Genomic DNA, 23,858 nt, shown 5'->3' with positions numbered 1-23,858 from the left:
GAGCCTAGCGACCTTAGTTGAGATTAAATTTTAAAGGCCTTGTTTACTATAGTAAATATTTTTCATAAGCCACTGGTGCCACTAATAGATACACTATGTGACCCAAGTTGAGTTTAATTTTTACCTAATGAAATTTTTACTCCGAATACAAAAATGCACTCCGAATGTCACTCACATTCCGTTTCATAATAATTATCCGTTTAATTAATAATAATTTAAAGAAAAAAGGGGGAAATTTTTTTTTTTTTGGGGGGGCTGCTTATAACTTTCCTTAAGAAACTTTTGATACTAAACTCAAAAATTCGATCATACATGTTTAAGCACCCATACTTCTGTAGTTGTTATTATTTTGTTTCTTCGTTTCTTTGCTGTCCTGAAGCACCAGATAATCAAGTAAAATATAATTAAAATTACTATGCAAAATTATGGAACTATAGACTGATTGCAATGAATGAATATTTAACTATTTTAACACTTTCAACAGATAGCAATCACTTTCTTCGGGCAAAAGAAGCATAGATCTATTCAATATATATTTTCCATAGCAGCTTATGCAGTTTTTAAAATTGTGCTAAACAATCTTCTTTCAGAACGATGTTAGATGAGAGAATTGGTATTATATTAGTTTTTTTTCGAAATCTAGTCTTTTTTTAAGTTGAACAAATCTGAAGCAAGTTGAAAATTTATTTTTCAATTTTGGGCTTTCTTGAAGTTTTACTTGGCTGGATATTATTATTATTATTTATTTGCAAACTCGTCGAACAAAACGAAAAATCGAAGCGGAGAAAAAAAGAAGAAAAAATAAGAAGTAAAAACCTATACAAATCACAATAATAAATAATAATGAAAACAAAGATACCAGTGAAGATTATACAATGAGTTCCAAGGGGGAAAAAAATAGAGTTACTGGATTATTAATGGAGCCCAAGGATGGTTTAGCTTCACTAATCAGGGACTGTAAACAGACACTTGCTTTGATTCAGAAATAGTGGACCAGAAATGTTATACTTCCTCACAAGATATGGGAGAAATAGGGGGGATTTATGCGGGAAACGGAGAGGATGTTTTGCCAAACAGAAGAAAACACAATGGAAAGTATTTCCGCAATGGAAAGCATTTTCCAGACAATCTATAAAGGCGGGAGAGCTACCAAAGAGAAAAGCTTTGTAAAATTGCAGCATAAAAGACATAGCAAAACATTTTGTTTTGCGTATAGTGTCTTTTGATTTTGGATGACTAAGGAGTTCCAGCTATTTTAGTCATATTTCCTCCAGCATAACTTGCCTGGTTTTGGAACTGCCAATTTCGACATTTTCAGCCTTATGAGTTTACTTTGATTTATATTGTATATTTTTACCATTGTTATCCACATCAGCTCAGGAGTTGAAAATGAAGAAAATCAATCAAAATAATATTGACAAAACACTCAGAATTATATGTTAATGATTACTAACAGTAAAATCAGAAAATCTAGATTTGTCTTTATTGATTTTGTGGCAAAAAAAGCTAATTCCGATTTACTTCTTAATTTTGCGTCTTGATTTCGAGACGATTAGTTAAAGTCTCCTACTTATTCGTCTTCTTTGTTAATTTACTTTTTGATCTTTGAAAGCAAATTTTAATTGTGCTTTTTAGAAATTCAGCGGGATATTACCAATCAGTTGACACATTCTACGTTCAGTCTTGTTAGATGACCGTAAGGGTAATTTCAGTAACTTCAAAAATATATCATCGATAAAACTATCTTAAAAGACACCAAAAACTATGAATAAAACACCAAACCAAGTGCAAAACAAATTAGAAAAATTTCAAAATCTTACAAGTTAAACCCAGAACAACACTGCCCCCTTCTGACTGACCAAACCAAGTTTGAGGCACTGGGACCCTCTGAACGAAATTGGCGAACAACCTTTTCACCAGAACACCGGCGTGAATTCGACATCTTTCTGAGAACAATATCCTAGAAATATATGACCTTTTAAATAGGGTTTCATGATAGAGTACAAAAGGAAATAAAAGTATATGATATTTGACTATGCCCTTAAACTCAAGTAAAAACCCATTTTCTTTTACTGTTTTTTCTTTCTTTATTCGTAGTTCTTTGTTTTCTTTCCTTTTGTACTCCACTTCTTTCTTATTTGTACGTAATCCATTACCATTGCTATTGCTACCAAAGGTTTAAACCGACGAATCAAGACTTGTTCAGCCTCTTCACCTTCTGTTCCATAAGACTACAAATCACACGTTCGTGAATATAAGCCTAGGACTTTGACATTTTTTTCATTGATAAAACATGCAAATATTGAAACTATATCCTTTTTCGGGTAAAAGTTACACATGTGGAGTTGCAAAGACAGTTTTCGTCGATATAGACTTTTTTGTCTCACAGCTGGGAGATAAAAATTCAAAAGTTAAAAATTCAGGGATTGTTTCTTTTTTTTGAGGAGGGAATTTGAATTTTGGGTTAGGAGTGGACAATTTTCCTCCAATTCTCACAAAAGAATATACGCTACCTCCACCCCCATCCCCTAATGTGAAAATACATAGCCCAATTATATATTTCCCATCTATTCTGTCAATTCTCTTTGTCTTTCCTCACGCTAAGTTGAAAAAAAAACTGGTGAAAGAAACCGGTTTACAGTGCGTCAATGCATGAACAACTTGAGCTGCACAAGGCATATCATACAAGTACCATATATATATATATATATATATATATATATATATATATATATATATATATATATATTTAAAGAAAAGGATAAATAAACCTACCTAAATATACTAGAATATTCGCCTTTCCAGCATCTTGTAAACATTTGATGGGAACATAAAACTAGTAAAACGTTCATTATTTCCAAATATAAATGGTAAGTCACTTCACTGAAACAAAAATGATAATAAAAATCAAGACGAATTTCATATATACATATATATAGTTTTGTAGCTTGTAGTTTATTGAAGCTTGAGTTTTCGATTTATAGAAAAGCTACACATAATGATAGGTATTTGCATTTTTCTTGGAACCACTCTCCTCGGGTAAAAAGAGGAGTAGTTAGGTATTTGGTTGATCCTGTAATAAGAATAAGATCAGCAGCTCATATAGTCCCCAAACCGAACCTATTAAGGTCATTTCCTTCTGCAATGGATATCCCATAAAATTAGCCTACTTGAATACGTCAGAGAAAAAAGGCAAAGAAAAGGCAGAAAAGGATACATCAACTCCACAACCCCTAACAGATATCGTCCCTTTGGGTGGGTAATCAGAAACTTTTCACTGTTCTACCCTATATTCCCAATTTGAGCGATAAACTGAGAAGAATACTAAAAAAACATAACTTAAATGTCAGTTTTAACAATTCAAATAAAACACAGAGTTTTTTCAACAGCAGCAAAGATAAAACCAGCCTCTTTTCGTTTCTCTTTTCTTTATGATTCTTTCGTCTTGAAACAGGTCAGAAATATACCATATTAATCTAATAGATCTACCTTATAGATCATAAATAAATCATATGCCTTTTTGTATTTTCAATGAAAATAATAATAATAATGAACAAAAAATTGCCTCCTCCCCTTACACTTTGAAAAATAAATTGTAGGCCCCCTCAATATTCCTATGACTTTATTGCACGTACAGGAATTGGGGGGGGGGAGTAGTTAAACTAGAAGCTATTTTGACAACCAAGAGGAAAGAAATGTTCTTAATGTAAATGAACTCAAGTTTTGTTAAAATAATATTTAGTTTAGGGCATATAAATTGGGATTAACACTCGTTTTGTATTTATGATACATAGTCTTTGATCTGTTTAGGCTCGAAGCAAGTGGCTAATTTGGGCCAAACTCCCTGACACTTCAAATATTCCTTGAATTTCCGAGCATTTCCTAATCAAATTATCTAGCTTTTTTTCTTTTTTTTTTACAAATACCCTTCCCAGGAAGAAAAATTCATTTATGGCTTCCAATTTTTTAAGGATATACCCTCTGCAAACACACTCTCTCATCAGCAGTCGTCAGGGGTAAGAAAAAAAGAAGCCGAGTGTGTCCGTCTCCATTTAGTTCCATAGGCCTCCATCTCAGCGTAGGCGTTAAAATTAACGATAGTTTATTTTGCCATATGAAGCTAAGAGAGGAAAGGAAATAATAAATGATAAATAAAAGCAAAAAAGGGTGAGAAAGCGAGAATTTTGTTAGAGTTCACTCTACAAGATCTGAACAAACACTCAGAGTTGTTTTGCCGTTCGTATATTGTAGTGGGAATGGACGGCTGCATTGCTGCCGTCGATGTTTGTTTTACCTAACGTTTCTTTTATCGCTCAATGTGTCCCCGTCACAATACTATCCTAAACACCTCTAAGAGACGCTCGGTGAAACAAACACTCGGTAAAAAACGCCAAGTCTCGGGCCTATGATTACAAAACTGCAGGTTTTTATTTGGCTGTTACTGAAAGTGATGACTCACTGGTGTCTTCAGTGTGTGTGCTTCAAATAATAAAATTGATATATATGAATTGTATAATGTAAATGAAACAAGTCTTGCAGACTACACAAAGTGATATCATAAAATGAAACAACGTTTTATTGTAAAAAATGTGAACCGGACTTTTCATTGCAGGACAAGTATGGTATAAATCCAGATATTCTACCAAACTTAGTGTTTATGATGAAGGCTTTACATAGAAGACAAGTGACTAATAGAAATATTATTGACTTTTTATATATAATTTATGAGATTTTCTTCTCTCTTCTTTGGTTATTTGTATAACTTTGAGCAATAAACATGTTTAAGCTTAATGAGCCTTTTAGAATGATAGACTGTGGATCTAGCACGCGAGGAAAAACGCAGCTTAGTTCAAAAATAATAGAAAATTCAGGGTCTGTCATAAGTAGTGCCCCTGAATGCATTATTTACTGATGTCAGAATTCTCATGATGAGATAAAACTGCACAACATTCACATTAAATTTGTTCAAGGATTCAATATTTTCGAGAATCTTCCTAAAAATGGACTTTTCATAATAGATGATCTTATGAGTGAAATTGACAAGTATTTTACAGCTATTTTCGAGCTCTAGAGTTTTTTTGTCACATCATTTTAACTGGTCAACACTGCAAATAATTCATTTACTCCGAATAAAGTTTTTAGAATTATGTCTCTCAAAACCTCCCATGTCATTTTATTTCGAAGTCCTAGAGACGTGTCTTTAATTATGACACTATCAAGGCAAATGTTCCCTAGGCTATTCTAGGATAAGAATCTTATGGTTATTAGTAATACATTTGACAGGGAAGTAACCATTTATTTACCATCCGCAAAGAAAAATAGTTCTAGTTAAAATCATGGAGCAGTTGAAGAAACACTACCATTTCTTATAATTGTTGTCTTAATCAAAGCTAAGCTTAGAATTTTATTAAAATAACCAGTGACTTTTATATAAATATCAGGGGGGTTTCACATCAAGATATCAGACTCTTTGAAGAAACGGTGCTGCAAAGGTTAGAAAACTAAGATTCTTCAGCAAAAGAAACTCTCTTAAACAAAAACGTAAAAAGCTCGGTCAAACAGTAAACATTTTGCTCACAATATTAACACCAAAAGTACCAAGTTTGTTGGAAGCCTCATTAATCCCGCTAACATGTCATGTAACAATAAAATGTGCCGCACTTATTATACCTGTAAATGATCTTTCCTCACCCTCTCCACTCCAATCAAAGCTAGCCATCACTCTCGTGAGAACAATCAGCTTTTTGGTAGAGTCAAGGAGAACCAATTTTTATTTCAAGTCTCAACAAACTTCGGAATTTGCAAATGGCAGTTAATAGATCCAAGCGTGAAACTACCACAAATCATCATCAATAAATGAATGAAACTTAAAACGAACAGAAATTACAATAAATAGCCGAGTGAAACTCAAAACGAGCAAAAGTTAATATGAGTAAGGCTGATTAACTCCCATGCCTTCTCAAAACCAGAGCACAATTTGTGCTTTACTAAAAAAACAAAAAAAAAAAGCAAACAAATGACCGTGGATTGTCAGTTTGATTGACATATACTGAAATTTATTCCTTAATGTTTTGATAATTTTTTATTTATCAAAGTAAGAAAAGTGAAAACATTTCAAACGTATTTTGTTTTCGGTTTTGATTGGATGTGTTTGATTTTGATTGGATGTGTTTTGGGGAATGATAGGATTGTGGGGGGATGCTGGTTGCCCCCCAATCACTTTTGACTCTTAAAAAGGGCACTACAACTTCCGACTTCCAATCCAAAGGACCCCGATTGATCCGAAGTTAATAGGACCAACCGTTCCATAAGAACTTTATATGCCCGGGACATACCTTACAACCCTTGCACCTGGGCTCTGGAGGGTTGTGTCCACCTTAAAGCCATTGCTATATCCTCTTTGAACTATTATGAACAAAATGGCAGTCTCACAATTTTAGTTGGATGCGATTGGGGAAACAGGTTGTCAGGTAGGAGGGGGGGCTAGTGGCCCTATATAAATTTTGAGTCTTAAAAGGGAACTAGAACTATATATTTCCAATCAGATGAGCGTCCTCTAAAGCTCAAACGACAAAACCTTCCATAAGAAGCTTATATGCCCTCGGGACAAAACTTACAATCCTGGCCCCCAGAGTCTGGGGGCTGTGTCAGCCCCAAAGGCCTTGCTATGTGATCTTTGGACTGCTTTTGAACAAATGGCTATCTAAAAAATTCAATAATATTGCATATAAAAAAAAATTATAAATTTCTTAATATAATAGCTTAATAGCTATAATATACAATCACTAGTTATTAATCTTATTTTAGAACAAACTTATTTTGTCTTGTGTTTCTTTTAAACAAAAATATCTGTTTTGCGTTCACTTTCCCGTTGAAGACTCAAAAGCCATTCTAATCCTTTCATCCTACAGCACTAAACGACAAAATACGTTTAAGATATTTTAACTTTATAATAATAAAAAATTATTAAAACTTTACGGAATATATATCAGTATATGTATACTAAACTGACAATCCAAAGCCATTTTTTTTTTAGTAAAGTGCAAATTATGTTCTGGTCTTGAGAAGGTATGGGGGATGTCAAAGACATAATTTCCAGATCTTTCAACTACACTGAACAATATGGCTCTCTCAAAATTTTGATTAGATGTGTTTTGGGAATTGATGGGCGTGGAGGGGGGGGGGGTAGGTACCCTCCAATCACTTTTGAATAATAAAAAGGGCACTAGCCCTTTCGATTTCCAATCGGATGAGCCTTTTCCGAAGTTTCTACGACAACAAATGTCCATCTCCGAATTTCTATAAGATACATTTCGAGAAAATACAAGGCGTGGGAGGGTATCCACCCTTTGATCCCTCTCAATATTAAAAAGGACACCAGAACTTCTGATTATCAATCCAATGAATCCCCTCCAAAGTTTATACGATCACTCTTTCTATACAAACCTTATATGCCCAAATAAATGTGCATTGTCAGTTAAATATACATATACTGACATTTGTTCCTTAAAATCTTAATTAATTTTTGATTTTTTAAAGTTAAAAAAATTAAAATATTGAAAAGATTTTTTCAATAAAGCAAAAATTATATTCTTGTTTTTAGAAAGCATAGGGTTTTAGAACTCTACCCATGTCAATATCTGCTCATTTTGAGTTTGATTTAGTTATATATTATTATTTCTGTTCGCTTTTGGTTTCATTTATTTATTGATACTGATTTGTGGTATTTGATTGATTGGTAGACTTTTTGATTCTATTTTTGGTTTAATAAAGCTTTGAAAAAACTTATTTTGTGGAAAAAGTTTTCTTTTTTAATTAATACAAGTATTAGACAGATTCAACTCTTGTGAAGAACGTACAGATTCATTTAGATTTGAAATTCAGCGAAGTTTTTCGGACCTCATTAAAACTTTTAGTGTTTGCATTTCACAAATGTAAACTAAAACTTACTGCTGACAATCAGCCTGTAAGTCAGTCTTTCTCCCTAAAATGAATACTGTTCAAATTCAAAAAGTGAATTTGACAGTGCTAGAATTGAATCTTTTTGTATTTCATCTGGTCATCTAAGCGAGAAAAATATTGTGAGCTACCCTACAGCCATTGTCATAAATACTAGTGATTCAAGACAGAGAGAAGGGCTTTGGATTGAAATTTACTTTCCTTCAAAAACATCTATTGAAATATTTCACAATTATGGAAGAGATTACAAAGCTTGGCGTTTTTGCAAAACTTCGCTAAGAAAATTTCGGCAATAACTCAAAATAGAAAGCAGATACAGAATACTTTAATAAAATTGTGTGGATTTTATGTTATGTTATTTGTTTTGTTAAGAGTTTATCATTATATCGTTAAATTTATCTTTAAAATATTTTCAAGTGAATTTGTGTCAAATGATTATATTAGTGAGATTGTAATTTAATGATACAGGTGATTATATAGCGCTTAAAAGTGTTTGTAATAATGTGTAATAAAAGTGTTACGTTGGATAATCTTTCCATGGAGGAATTTTTCATGGGGGAAGGGAATTTTCCATGAAAGGGGTGCCAGATTTCACAGCATTATTTAAGAAATGATCAGAAATTAAATAAAAAAAACAAGTTTTTTCAGTCTAAATAAAGGAACAACATTAAAACTTAAAATGAACAGAAATTATTAGGTATATGAGGGAGTTGAACCCCTTGTCAATACCTCGCTCTTTATGCTAAAGTTTTTTTTTTAGCACTTTCAAAAGAGCCTTTTTATTTTAATTAAACGGCTTTTTTTATTCAGGGGTCATTCTTGAAGAATTGGAACAAAATTTGAACTTTAGCGTACAGAGCGAGGTATTGACGAGGGGGCGAACCCCCTTACATACGAAATAATTTCCGTTCGTTTTAAGTTTTAATGTTTCTCCTTACTTTCAGTTGAAAAAACTTTATTTTTATTTTATATTCTTCTAGGTCGATCAGTTTTCCTTATTTTGAATGCGGACAGAAAGTATACCCACATATGGATACACAAATATATACAGTACTTTTAATAAATTGTATCGCTTCTACACCTTTTGGTTTGTGTCTGACTTTTTTGGCTTTAAACACACTTGACAAAATAAAATTACCTTACGGGAAGATCAACAAGCAATTCCACAAGACGGTTTATAAACGATTCCAAAATGTCTGGAGGATAAAGAATCTTTTCTGCCTCTGAAAAGAAAACAATTAAAATGAAAGAGAAAAACCCTTATTAAAATCTCTTATACAATTTCAAGATACTGAAGGTCAGGGGGGGGGGGGAGAATGACTATATCACATTAAATTGTTTGTGCATATTTTTAAAATACAATTTTAAGTTAACTTACTGATACCTTTTTTTAATTTTTTCCACGATAAGTTGCAGCCCAAAGCAAAACGTGCTATGAGGAATTAATTACAGATTGATTCAATTTTCGTCTTTGTCTTAATTTTGGCGTTTCTTTTACTTGACAGAAAGTACTCTTATCCAGTAGCTTTTTTTTCTTTCTTTCAAAGAATTGACTTTTCATCTACCAAGTTTTTTGGCAAATATAGGGTATTCAAATAAGTTCACTTTATTCGTTGATAATATTCGGATCGTTTTCTTTATTTCTAAGAACCGAACACTAAGTAAATTTTGGCAAAGACGAGACGCGCAGATAAGTTCTCTGTAATTTTCTTTATAATATGTTTGTAAACAACCTATTTTAGACCAAAGATTAAGGTAGAGTACTACGAGTGGAAACTGAGTTGATCCAAATGGCAAATAATTTATCCTTGTTAAGATTGGTCCTAAACACAAACTACAAGATAAACTACAGTTATTGTCAAGACAATATTAATAATATCTTTCAGCAACCACCTAGTTATGTACAACCAGGAATATTTCGAACTTAATTTATCAACAAAACTATATAATAATAGTCAAAACAATATGGTTTTGGTTGGATAATTTAATTTTTTACTGAACACTAAGCTTTCTTGAGTTTTTAGAGAGTTAAAATAGCGTCGTAAATTTTGTTGGCCAGTGAAAGAATGTTGATAGCTTTATGAATTATTCTTTTATTTTCTGCAGGTGACTTAAGGATTTTCCTGTTTCTCTTCCTGTTTTGTTACGCCGGTTTTGTGTTTTCATAAAGAGCTAGTTTTTCATAGTTTTTTTTACTGAAAACTAAACTTTCTTGAGTTTTTAGAGAGTTAAAAATCGTAGCATTAAAGTTGTTGACTTCAAGGCCGATAAAAGGTTGTAGGGAGCTTTATAAATTAGTCTTTCATTTTCTACAGGCCACATAAGGATTTTCCGATTTCTATCCCTATGTGCCTGTTTTTTTGTTTTCAGTAAAGCGCTACTTTTTCAGAATTATAAAAATACAGGGGTATATCACGAGCTACTTTGAAACAGGTTTTCAAAAATCGGTTGGATAAATGACGAAGATTATTTTTTTTTTTTTAATAATTAATCAGCATAAAAATCAGATTATTGTGGTGTATAATTTTTGGCGAACTTCCAATTACTAGTCTTATCACTTTTGACGGGGTTTGCCTTTTACTTACCATTCATTACTACACTAGTTGGAAGTAGTTATTCAAAAGGAAGTGGCTTGAAGAACTCTGGACAGAAAAGAAAAACACACGCACACACACTGTACATATGGATGATATTTTGAAACAACTCAAAATTCCCATTATCAATTGTAGAGTCTCGTATATTTGAGTGTACTCTAGGAGCTTATTATGGTCACTTAAAAATAACATAAGTGACTTTCTCACCATCCTAATTATGATCACGAATGGGTACTTTCGCGAATGATGGTGAGTGCTGAAGTGCTCTCTTTGCACTGGACCTTAGCTGACTTTCCGAGAGCTTCAAATTGTTCATTAAGAAGTTGGTGAATTTGTTCAGCAGAGAGGCAGGAATAAGCCAAATACTTTGGGTCCAGGCTAGATTAACCAACATCATCCGTTTCCAAATAATGATTACCCAAATTTGATTCAATGTCATTATCAACCATCATATTTTTAACAAAGTGAAATATCCGAGTTGCAGCGGTAGCTAGCAACCTAGTAAGAGACGATCACGTCCAATGTTAAGAAATATAAAAACTAATAACTGTTTAAAAACGAATCAAATCAAATTTCTAAAAGGATCACTAACCGGAAGTTTTGATACTGTTGGAGAAATTTAATATGTATATATATACACGCTATGTAGTACGTCATTTGATTATATTCTTACGATGATGTCATCGTAATCGTTATCAGTGATGATTAGGATTATATGTGGTCATGTAAGAGTTGTGTTGTATTCTTATAATATTAAATAAAAAAAAACATTTTTTTTTTAACTGAAAGTAAGGAACGACTTTAAAACTTAAAACGAACAGAAATTATTCCGTATATGAAAGGGGCTGTCCCCTCCTCAACGCCTCGCTCTTTACGCTAAAGTTTTTTATTGTTAAAAAAAAAAGAGTTATGAGAAAGTCAAACTTTAGCGTAAAGAGGGTATCAATATTCCGTTTTTTATAGTTTCGGTTACCATTGAGCCGGGTCGCTCCTTACTTACAGTTCGTTACCACGAACTGTTTGAAAATGATATTGGTATATAAGGTCACGAAAAATAGTGTCACCAAGTTTTGGTATGACGTCGGTTATGGTCGGAGCTTACCAAATATGACTTTAGTCGTGTGTTATATCATCTTGTACATTAATTTCCAGTTTTTGTAAAAAAAATTGGGTAGGGGTGCAAACAAAAGGAGCTGGATTCAGTGTTTCTTCTACTCTGTAAGAGTTTACTTCAAAGTTGTTTTTTTATTATTATTTTTTTTTTGCACTGAAGACGGCTTGGCGGAAGTCCTTGCCGAAATATCTGCTTTTGTCTTTTCGATTCTTCTGTCCACTGGCTGATTTACCCTCGTTTTCTTGTTTTTTTTTAATTACATTTTGCTATTTTTTTCAAACCTCACAAATTTAACAGATTCATGTGACAAAAGTATATACAAAAATAAAAAAAGAGTTAAAATACAAGATGGTGAGTTGATAAACAATTTAAAATAATAATAAAAATCTTTCTTCTATCATCACCTGAAGCACCTCTCAGGGAAAGTTAAAAATCAACCTAAAACACTTTTTGGAGGCTTACGTGCCACCTTTCCTTTACAGAAGGTCACACCCTCCAAAACTACTCTTTGTTACTTTACTTGTCTCAAACTTCTAAACTTGGAATAAACGTCCGTCTTAGCGTCATGGTTTTTTCCATAATCTTTTCTTCGCTTTGGACAACAAGCCCTAAACTTAAGTGCAAATGGTTCTTCAATTGATCTTACATTTAAAAAAAGATAATGGTAACAGAACTGTAAGTAAAGATCGACATGTATCTATAGTACCCAAAACTCTAACTTAGGAATACGACAACGATAAATATATGCTATAGGGCCTTTTCATGGTTATCTAAATAAATACATTGAATTAATTTTAAACTTACACATAAAAAGTTGAGAGCCTGAGAATATCTGCGTAATTTAAGAAAAAGGCGGGGAGCACCCCTCAAAGCCGCACGATCTTGATACAGTCACAACGTCATATTCATATCACCATGAAACCTACTGGGAAAATTCAAGCTGCTATGTTTGAAAATACCATATTTTGCTGTTTTTTCCGGAAAATGTGATAGCAGGCGAGGGTAGAGAAAGGATTTCTTCCGAGGACAAGATAGTGGAAGCACAAAAAATACATTCTTGCACCCCTTTTATTCTATTCCTTCTCTCCCTCCCTCGGTGTACGGGTATATCTATAATACTTTTTTTTAGATAAAAAAAGTACACATTCCTCACGATTCCAAATTACTCAAGTTTTTGTTTTAACACATCTAATTGTTCACATTTCATGGGGAATCAAAACCTTTAGAACCCTCAAACTTATGACTAAGCTAAAAATTTTAATAGTATTAGGTAACATAATTAATATGCAAGAAAAATTAATTTATAATAGACAAATCGTCAATAACCGTCTCCTACCATTAATATCCGTTATCAGGCCACATTACTCAGGAAATTCATTAATAAATAAAAAAGCTCTAAAAAATCATGGGAGCTTACCTAAATTAGGTACACTTTGAAATTCAGCCTGAAGTTGGGATTCGTCAAGGCGATCCACCCATTGGGATAAAACACATCGAAGAACAAATAAAGCATTGTGTGACTGCCACGTAAAGAGGTGACTGAAACGGAAAAAAATATCAGGCACACAGGAGAGACATATTTAAAACTAAGAAATACAAATGAGCAAAATGAGTGACAAAACCAACAATTGAATATCAATTTGCTTGGTGAAATATTTCAATTAGTTTATAAGCCTGTAGTTTAATAAAAATATAGTTTAATAAAGACACAGTTTATTTACAAAAACACTGGTTTTCTAGGGTAATATGCGTTGCTGTCATAGATGTTTTAAAGCAATTACACAAAAGAAGAAAAGTTGAAATCCAAATAGCTTGGTCAATAGGACATGGGTGTAACAACAATAAAGTGCACTCGAAATCATTACCCTGAAAAATATGTTTTTGAGCTTCTCTGGAATATCTGGACGCCTGCACACATTTATTTTACATCAATTGTGAATCTTAAGAAGGATCATAATAGTTCAGGCGGGAGAAGCCCCCCTGGTTCCTCAAATAATGCATTGTTAGACCAGTATTTTTCAACTATCACTGCAATCTTTGGACCAGACATGGGAAAGGGCTTCCATATCATCCTCGCTGAGAGGTATGCAAATACACTAGATATGCTTTAATAAGGCATAATCTCTGTCAAGCAGTGATCTATTAAAGAATTTTGTATTTTCTGTTACTCTGGACTAGGGTTCGTTCTTAATTACATTTATACCAAAATAAGCTATATCTTTTTTCGACGTTACATTATCACGTTACTTAAATTTTAAACATTTATACCAAAATAAGCTATATCTTTTTTCGACGTTACATTTTCATGTTACTTAAATTTTGATGTAAAGGTGGGCATGACATGCAATATACCTAGTGTTTAGAGCTCAATATGTAAGAACAGGGGTCGTCGAAGCACCACTAGTAATTATTTTTCACATAGACCCTCAGTCTTCTACACTTATGGTTAGTCTCGAGAATTGGTTAAGTTGTAACTTGAGGAGTAGTCAAAGTTGAGTTCAAGTTTCGTTCTTTTTTAGCATTAAACACTATACTTTTTTTTACTTGCATAGGTTTCAAAACACGTAGTTTGATCATCATTCATCCCGACAAATGGACAAAGCAAAATGAGGTCTTATGAAGAGTCTGTTATTAGTCGTCTCAAAGAATATTTTGTACCAAAGGCCGTATTTGGAATTTTCATAAATTTAAGGGATAGCAAACAATGTTTTCAAGCGTTTGGTAGGAGTAATTTCTTGGGGGATTTAAAGGAAATATATCTATAAAATTATATCATAGATCTCCTCATGTGGTTTGATTTTTGTATATAGTCCATTAAATTGAGTCAGGCAGTCTTTAAACTAGATGCAATGGACATTTTCTTTATGATAATCTTGGCTTATCTTCCCTGTGTAATAAATACCATTTTGGAAATTCAAGAAGTGGGGGAATACCACGAATATTACAAAATGCGAATTACACTAGGGTACTTTCTTTTGATATACAATCCACATAATTGAATCGGTGATCTTTGAACTAGAGGTGCCGAAACACTTTTGACTCTCCTACGAAGTAAATATCCTCTGTAAGTGCAAACAGTGAACAAATATCCCTGAGACCATAAAAAATCCATTTTGGGCAACAATTTGATTATTGGATTGATTTATACCGCTGGCACCACTTATTGGGGTGTAAGTACGGGTGTCGCCACTTATTGATACAAACATGGCGCAAAAAGGTTGCTATGCCACTTACTCGAAGGGGAGAACCCCTTGTCGGCCCAAATGCAAGTGGGATTCCCGCTCTTACAATTCTATTAATTGATTCCGTATTTTTTTTTTCTCTCTTTATATGTAACCACAATAGGCTACTATCACTATGTAGGCTAAATCAACTAATCTCTTCGAAAACGCAGAATTCTTTTACTATCAATCCTGTTAATAGTTACTGTTCTTGCTGCCACCACTTATTGGATTGATTTATACCGCTGGCACCACTTATTGGGGTGTAAGCACGGGTGTCGCCACTTATTGATGCAAAAATGGCGCAAAAAGGTTGCTATGCCACTTACTCGAAGGGGAGAAGCCCTTGTCGGCCCAAATGTTAGTGGGATTCCCGCTCTTACCCCAACGGTTAAGAGCGTTGCCACTAATGTTCGTGGTGCTAGCTACCGCTGGCACCAATGTTCGTGGTGTTTAGCCACCAGTGTTATACCGGTAGGCCACAACGCCACTGGCGTGGTAATATACGGGTGTCACCACTTATTGGAGGGGAAAGCCCCGGCCCCAAATTATAACGCTATGCCCGTGTCTACCACACCGGTTCTGCAAATATCGGGTTTGGTCCTACCTGATTTACAGTATACCCTGTCCCCGGGTATGATAACGCGGTCAAGTGGTCCAATGGCCACTTTCTAAAGCCAAATGTACCCGCCTTGGGTTACGGCTAGAAAATTTCTTAACTCTCTCCTTGGAGGTAACAAACCTCCCTGTCAATATAATAATGAAGGTACCTCGTAGCTCTATTCCTGCCTGGGTTACGGAAACTAGTACACAGTTTGTAGAAAACACCTTACTTGTATTCTTCCAAAAGGTCACAATAGTACCACAAAAATATACATATCCCCGAATGGGGTCAAAACGCAGACTAAAAAACAATAATAATCTTTACAGCACTGTCCGTAGGGGTGGACCGTCACTTGGCCCAACCAATCAGCTACATCCCCATTCAAACCCAATTATACCTCTTCGATTTATCTTTCAATGACTCCCAAAACCAGGAAGTACGAAAATAGAACTTAGTTCAAAGCTTATTTATTGCAAAACCAGTATCGCTTAGTAATGGAATTTAATCTGTCTTTTGAAATTATACTATAAGCAAATGTAATTAAGAAAACGAAAACAGGTCATTTATCTGAAAGGAAAAGAAACAGGGGTTGGAACCCCAACATTGATTATATATCCTCTGGTATTGGGAGCAATGTTTAACTAACAAAAATGTAGCATATGCAAAATAAAAAAAGGCCCTCTGAATACCCCTAATACTAAGATGATGTATTTTTGCTAAAAATTTGAGATACACCCTCTGGTTTTGGGTAAAATAATTAGCAAAAATAGGATAAAACATACTATGTAACAATATGAAGCAAAAATGGTAACTAGTTAGCATCAATCTTTTTTCTTTTATATCGATCTTGGCTTTACATGAACGAAAATTAAAAGCAACTGGCAACATGCCATTTTTCATAGATAAAATACAACATTAAAAAACGACCTATTTCAAACATTATTTTCACAAAAAAAGATCTCCAGATTTAGAGTAAAAATCTAATAAATTTGGAAGACATAGGGAAAAGACAAGGCCTATTGAATCTCCTCAAAATAACAATCCTGCTTCAATTGAAATAAAAGAAAAGAGTTTACTTCTATCAAGTTTTCATACGATTTATAATATTCTATAAGCAAATATAAATTAATAAACACAAGTTAACTACAGCAGAAAAATTATTCCGTCGAAAAACTTCAAATAAGGAGTTAGGCTGAACTTACTCTTGAAGATGAACGCAATCCTTCAATTCTAAGGATCGCTCAAGGAACACGTACATCAATGCCCCAACGTTTCCAGTATAAAAATTGTTGACTAGGAGGTTCTCATTAAATACTGACAAAGCAGAAATGACACTCTCCTGTTTCTCTCTAAAAAAAAATTCTTTATTACACACTTGTAGTGAAAATACTACAATATTCATAATAAAAGATCTTTTATACTGAATTAAATAGTAAAAAAAACAAGTTTTTTAAATGAAAATAAGGAGCAACATTAAAACTTAATACGAACTGAATTTATTCAGTATATGATGGGGGGCCCCTCTCTTCATCCCTTTCTCTTTACATTAAAGTCCTTTAAAAATACCTGTCACTAAAATTCAGCAGCCCTTGTGTTCATAAGTTGTTCTTAAAGAATTAAGACGAAAAGTCAAACTTTACCGTAATAAACAGGGGATGACGAAAGGGGCCTCCCTTATATATACGGAAAATTTTCTGTTAGTTTAAAATTTTAAAGTTGCTCTTTATTTTCAACTTTTTTTTTATAGCTACTCTCCAATGGTTTGGTTACTTCAAGAGGGCATTAGAACTTTGGCTCTCCAATTGTTTGGTTACTTCAGAAGGGTATTAGAACTTTAGATCTCCAATAAAACGAGCCCTCATCTGATCTTCTAGGATTATTGTTTCGATACGACCACTCTTTCGAAAAAACAGCAAATAAACAAACACACATCCACAATCTTTCTTCTTGCAAAAAATACGAAATCCCACATTTATGAAACCTATACTATAGGGTCCTCTAGTATGTTAAATCTGGTGGTATGACTTTCAGTAAGATCGTTCGACTTTTGGGGGGTGTTTCCCCCATTTTTCGAGAATCAGAAAAAAATTTTTAGGCTCAAAGCTTTGGATGGGTAACATTAAACTTAAAGAATTTTATATATTTGAAATCAGCATGAAAAGTCAATTCTTTTGATGAATCAATTGTTACCAAAACTACTTCTTTCAGAGCTTCGGTTACTATTGGGCCCAGTTGTTCCTTATCAAAACCCGACGATCAATCTAAATGTTTCAGAGAAATGAAAATATTCTCAGGTTCTCCGTAGAAATGAGAGCAGGCTTAGCTTCTTTTTACCTGGGAAATTCATCCCATACTATACACATAGATTATAAGTTCATTGACACCCCTTCAGAGTTGTCACAAGTAGGAGGAGGGAATTTTTCAGCAGCGGCTATACCTAAAATAGAGAAAATGCACCAAATAGAGCAATCTCTTTTCATTGAGACTTTGCCTGAATAAGGGTGGGATGGTGTGATACATCACTTCTTATTGCCGAAAAATATCTTTGACATTTATTTTAAAGCTTCATTTTACTAAACTGATTTACTTTAATATTTCATAAAATTTATACAATGATGTGTAATTGAGGATCAGATATTATAAAGGAGGGGTAGTGGGTCATTTTGTAGGCGGGAGGGGGGAAGAAGCCTCAAAGAGTGCATTTTTAATTCCAAAATATCCTAATACTCGTTGATAAATACAGAATGAGTTTGGGGGAAGAAAGGAGGGGTATTCAAAATTGATATCCCTCAATCCCATAAATATGACGTAGATAATTTCGGAGACCACACTGCCTTTCCATGACGATAAATAAAAGTTCAAATAGGGATAAAATCCTTTTAATAGACAGTGATTGATAGGAATTCCCAAAAAAAATAGATATTTCTGTCACATAAACATTGACTTTCATCAGTAGTACAAATAAAATAAAACACTATAAAACAAAAGTTATTTTACTAAATCAACTAACAATACATATTGTTAGAATCTCTAATTTTTTTCAATGCAAAGGCGGTAGATATTGACCTTCTTGGATTCGGCTCATTAGCGTTCAATGATATAACATTTGGACAAAGGTCAACTAAATTGGGTGAATTGAACTTTACTCTGTCAGATTTTGATAGATTATCATAGATAGAGTCCAGCCGAAATTCACCTGTATACTGATTCAGAGAAATATTCTTGAATAAAATTTTCTTTATTTCCAGAATTTCACGAAAATTTTTTTGCGTTAAACCCCGATCCCTAGAAACCAAATAGATATTCTCGAACAAAATAAAATGGTCTGGAAAATTAAAAATATGTTCTGAATACTTCAGCCCTTTCAGAACACATTTTTAATTTTCCAGACCATTTTATTTTGTTCGAGAATGTCTCTTTGATTTCTAGGGAACGGGGTTTAAAGCAAAATTTTCGTGAAACTCTTGAAATAAAGAAAATCTTATTCAAGAATATTGCTTTGAATCGGGATAATCGGGTTGGCGAATGCAACAATAACTTTTTTCAGCGAATTTAAATGGTAATATTTTTTTTCTATTTATATACAATGCTTCAAGGTTTTTAAACGTATGTATACACTGCATTTAAACACGAGACAGATGTACTGTCGAGGTCGCGATGGTTTCAGCCACATAGAAGATCAAGATTATGCAGAATTTCCATCCATATGAACAATAACACCCCTCTCCACCCACCCTAAATTCTGTAGCAGAAATATCACTAAGAACTTATTCAACTGAACATCTGTTCATTGAGAATTTTGACTAAACATTCAAATTTTGTCAAAATTTCTTAGTTATATTTTAAATTTTATGCTGCAACACTAAAAAGGGGGGATGCTACCAAACACTTTATTGTTATTATGCAATTACATATACAATTTAACTGCAAGAAACTGAGTGTTTATGAGGCAGGTAGCCCAAATTATATTTTGGTTTTAACTGAGAGTGAGGAGCAACAATAAAACTCCTTGCTCTTTATGCTCAACTTAAACCTTTGGTCACAGTTCTTCAAGAACGACTATTCAAACACACGGTCGTTGAATTGGAAAGAAAATTATTTTTAAAGCATTATTACACATAAAGAGCAGGGGGTGAAGGAGGGGGCAGCTCCCCTCATGCACGGAATAATTTCTGCATGTTTCAAGTTTTAATGTCGCTCCTTACTTTTAGTTAAAAAAAAAATTTATTGAATAATAAGAAAATTAATTGGATTATTTTTATTGAAAATACATGCATTAATGAAACCAATATTTTTACTTGGACTTTTATAATGAGCTTTATAATTTTGTTGAGCAACGCTAGATGGTGTCAGTTGTTGTTTTTTCTCATAGAGAAAAACTCATGTTCTCCCTTTGGTCACTTTCCCAAGTTCTTTGATATGAAGCTATTACTTTTCACAATCCTGTCCTACGCTAGGAAAAATATTTGCTTCCTATCAGAACTAATCATAACAGGCTATAGAGAAGTGTATCGTATTAGTAGTACCACCATCTCCAAAAATATCATTATTCAAAGCCCAAAGTTTTCCACAAAGCAAAAAGTATGCCTAAAATTCTCAACGCAGGAAAACTGCATGTATTGTATTTGAAGCTGCAATATGAAGATGAAGATGCAATCAGTCTTGTTTGGGAGTTCATACCGTAAACACCTCTGTTGGATATAATCTGGATATAATCTCATTATACAATAAGACCCAATTGTGATTCCCTACGGACTTATTATAGTCAACAGAATCAAGTCTGGATATAATCTCATTATACAGTAAGACTCAATTGTGATTCCCTATGGACTTATCATAATCAACATTTTTGAACTTGAATTATTTATAGTTAATTGACCAAATCTGTTTGATGCATTGCCTGTAGAAGTCAAGAGCTGATTTAATCGTGCTATATTTGGTTAGCGGGGGGTATTCACACACACCCCTTGCCAGTAAGTCCCTTTTGATGCTATTTCAAATGAACTGCTAATCCTCCCGAAGCGGATTTATAATCGAGATTTATCATGGCTAATGTTACGCAAAAATTGTTCGACGAGTTCAGAAAAGTTTTGAGCGGAAAACTAGATTCTATTATTGGTTCGCAGACAGAATTAAATAATAAGCTTGACGGAATTACTTCTGAGATCGCGTCGCTGAGAACGGAGGCTGCTGACCGAGATGTGAGGCTTAATAACTTTGAGAAAACTATCGACGAGTATGTCGACAAGTACCAGGCCCTGGAAAAACAGCTACTACTTATCGACGTGAAAGATCGCCGTCTGAACCTTATTGTGCATGGTTTACCGGCAGAAGAGCCTAACAAGAAAGTTGAAGATAGCGTCATTAAATTAGTTAGCAAAAAGCTGGGTGTAACTAGTGACATATCTATGACTAAGTGCTATCAGATTTCTTCACGGGCTGCAAACATCACAAATAGGTGCAGCAAGCAAAATAGCCGACGCAAGGAGTCCCCCGTATTTATTTCACTAAGCTCGGAGAGTGATGTCCTGTCGATCATGAACAATGTTAAAAAGCTAAAAGGTAGTGGGATTATAATCTCTACAGACCTGCCCCCTGCTCTCAACATGATTCGGAACTCCCTACTCTCGAAAGCACAAGAAATGAAAGAGTCGAAACATATCGTTTCATCCAGAGTGCGTCATAAGGGTATTAACTTATGGCTAGAAGTGAAAAAAAGTGATTCTTCTAACTGGGAAAAGATTAATTAGTTTGTTTGTAGTGTATACGTGGACCATTATTTGTTTTATTTGTTTAATGAAATACGTCCGCGATCGAGAGATGAAACAAGTTCATTTTGTTGGTGTGTGTCATGATTGGGAAAATGACCACTAGTCAGTGTTGGTTTTTTTATTTTCGTTGTTTTTTTCTTTCTTATTGTGTTCAGTGCTCAATGCGACTTCGACTTGTTAAGTCTGCCATGCCAGATTATGCTTCATCGTCGCTATTATTTTTTTCTATTTTAAATAGGCCTAGAAATAAGGTTATGTTTTTTCTTCATGTGTTTTTTTAAGTTGAAGATAAGATATTTCACAAGACGTGCCGTACTTTTCCACATCAAGGTTTGGTTGATGATTTATTACCGCATCACTACAGACTCCCACCAGACGGTTTGGTAAGTCAAAATGATTATGATTAATTCTACTGGTGATGGGACATCGAGTAGGTTAAGAGATTTTGAGAGAGACCCATTAGATTTAATAAAAATTTCTGCAGATTGTGGTTTTTCGGATGATGAATATGATATTTCTATTAGATCCCTCCCTATTAACAAATATTTACTCCCTAATGAGATTAACGGTAGTTAATCTCCTGGTAGTGTGAGGCTGGCGAGTTTAAACTGTTGCGGGTTGATGAGTAGTTTGGACCATTTATCTTCGTTCCTTCCATGCTGCCGAGTTGATGTATTAGCTGTATGTGAGACTTTCTTAAATGAGTAAACTAGTCACCTAGCGAATATTAACGGTTAAAATTTTATTTCTAAGACTAGGAATGACAGATCGAGAGGAGGCCTTGGTTTTTTTATTCATAATGATATTACTTACAGGATTGTTTCGGATTTTGATTCTATGTATGAAGAAATGTTGCTTGAATTTTTGGTTGTTGAGCTTGATTTTGGTAATGAAAAAGTGTTGTGTTGTTTGTTTTACAGACCACCTAGCTCTTCGGTGCAACATTTCATAAGTAAGCTGGAAGCGTTTTCTTCGATCGCAATCGAGCGAAGTCGGAAGATTATGTACATGGGGGATTTTAATATTGATATAAGTAATGCTGGTCATGATCTTTCATCTACACATTATTCGCCTTCGGCTGTTGATTTTCTGACACTTTTTCTTTCGCTGGGGCTTCTCCCAGCTTGTCGTATTCCAACTCGAGTTGTAAGCTCGACAGCAACGGTAATCGACAATATTTTTCTGAATATAGAATTTGATTCGTGTCATGCTATTATCGATGACACGTCAGACCACTTTATGCTTTTGATGGAGATAAAAACCGGGCGACAAACGGCGACTCCAATCAAAACAACTAGAAGGCTTGATGCTACATCTGTTCAGCGGTTGAATGAACTGCTGCTTAAAATTGACCCCTCTCCATGCTTAGACTGCGAGGATGTAAATCAAGCTTCACAGTATTTTGTCAACGAATTTACCACAGCACTTAATGTGGCTTGTCCGATGTCTTCGACCCGTCTAAGACGTTACAACAGATCTAAAAAGCCTTGGGTTACACGAGGACTACTAAGGTCGATCCAATCAAAGAACAGGCTGTATAAAATATATCTATCGAATCCCGATGAAACAAATCAAGCCTTTTTTAAAGCTTACAGAAATTGCTTAACCAAGGCTCTCAGGTCTGCTAAACAGCTCTACTATTTGAAGGCCTTCAATAGCGCGCATGGATCTCCTAAGAAGGTATGGACATTAATAAACGATTGTATCGGCAAAAAAAAGTTAAATTCTTTTCCGGACGAAATGATGCCCCCAGGTGGTGATACAGCTGTTAAAGGAAAACTTAACGTCGCCAACATGCTCAACACGCACTTCGCTAAAATAGGTGAAAAGACGTCGGAAGAGGCATCCCAAAAATCAACGCCAAATTCTGCTGATTTCAAAAGTTTTCTACCCTCTTCTACTGACCGATCCATATTCCTCACTCCAGTCTCGTCTGCTGAATTGATGCTTGTACTTCATCAACTCAAAAATGGACACTCAGAAGGAATCGACGGATCTTTTACGAACTTGCTTAAATCGATTATGCCTAGTATAGTAAATTTTCTTGTGCACATAATTAATCTTTGTTTCAAGAATGGTATCTTCCCTTCATGTATGAAGTCCGCCCGTGTCATTGCACTACACAAAGGGGGAGATATAAATGATCCGTCCAACTATAGGCCCATATCTATTCTATCTGCTTTCGGAAAAATTATTGAACGTTGTTTGTACGTGAGGATTGTAAATTTTCTTGCCAAGAATAGTTTTTTCAGTAAGTCCCAATTCGGGTTTCGAAAAGGACATTCTACTGAGCATGCTATTTTGGCAGTAACCCAGTTTATTCATGATGCCTTGGATAAGGGTGAAATTCCAGCTTCTATATTTGTGGATATACGGGAAAGCGTTTGACACTATTTGTCACATGATTTTAAATGAAAAATTGTCTAATTGTGGTATACGTGGTCCGGCTAAATCGATAATATTGTCATATTTAAGCGATAGAGTCCAGTGTATTGATGGGGGCGATGTTATATCAACGTCTTCGAACCAGTCCAATAAAGTTGGAGTGCCCCAAGGTTCAATTCTCGGCCCTCTGTTGTTTCTAATTTATGTTAA

The 23,858-nt window shown here is 34.2% G+C and overlaps 1 protein-coding gene across 2 annotated transcripts in view; it reads right to left on the bottom strand.

Annotated features, from left to right (window-relative positions):
- LOC148943634 (dymeclin) overlaps window positions 1-23,858 on the bottom strand; it is a 113,029-nt gene that overhangs the window by 69,966 nt on the left and 19,205 nt on the right. The window contains exons 2-6 of one of the 2 annotated variants that reach the window (XM_089100873.1): window positions 16,695-16,841; window positions 13,085-13,206; window positions 9,098-9,182; window positions 2,776-2,883; window positions 1,821-1,960 (exon numbers count right to left, since the gene is read on the bottom strand). In XM_089100873.1, the coding sequence (XP_088956999.1) occupies window positions 1,821-1,960; window positions 2,776-2,883; window positions 9,098-9,182; window positions 13,085-13,206; window positions 16,695-16,841 (602 nt within the window). The remainder of the gene's footprint in view (window positions 1-1,820; window positions 1,961-2,775; window positions 2,884-9,097; window positions 9,183-13,084; window positions 13,207-16,694; window positions 16,842-23,858) is intronic. The other variant, XM_089100874.1, reaches the window with a different exon arrangement.

The sequence above is a fragment of the Artemia sp. Qi Xiang Cuo genome, chromosome 15 (assembly GCF_049724085.1).
Source record: "Artemia sp. Qi Xiang Cuo chromosome 15, ASM4972408v1, whole genome shotgun sequence".
Lineage (NCBI taxonomy): Eukaryota > Metazoa > Arthropoda > Branchiopoda > Anostraca > Artemiidae > Artemia > Artemia sp. Qi Xiang Cuo.
Note: the sequence above shows the minus strand (reverse complement) of the source record. Positions and strands in the feature narration are given on the sequence as shown.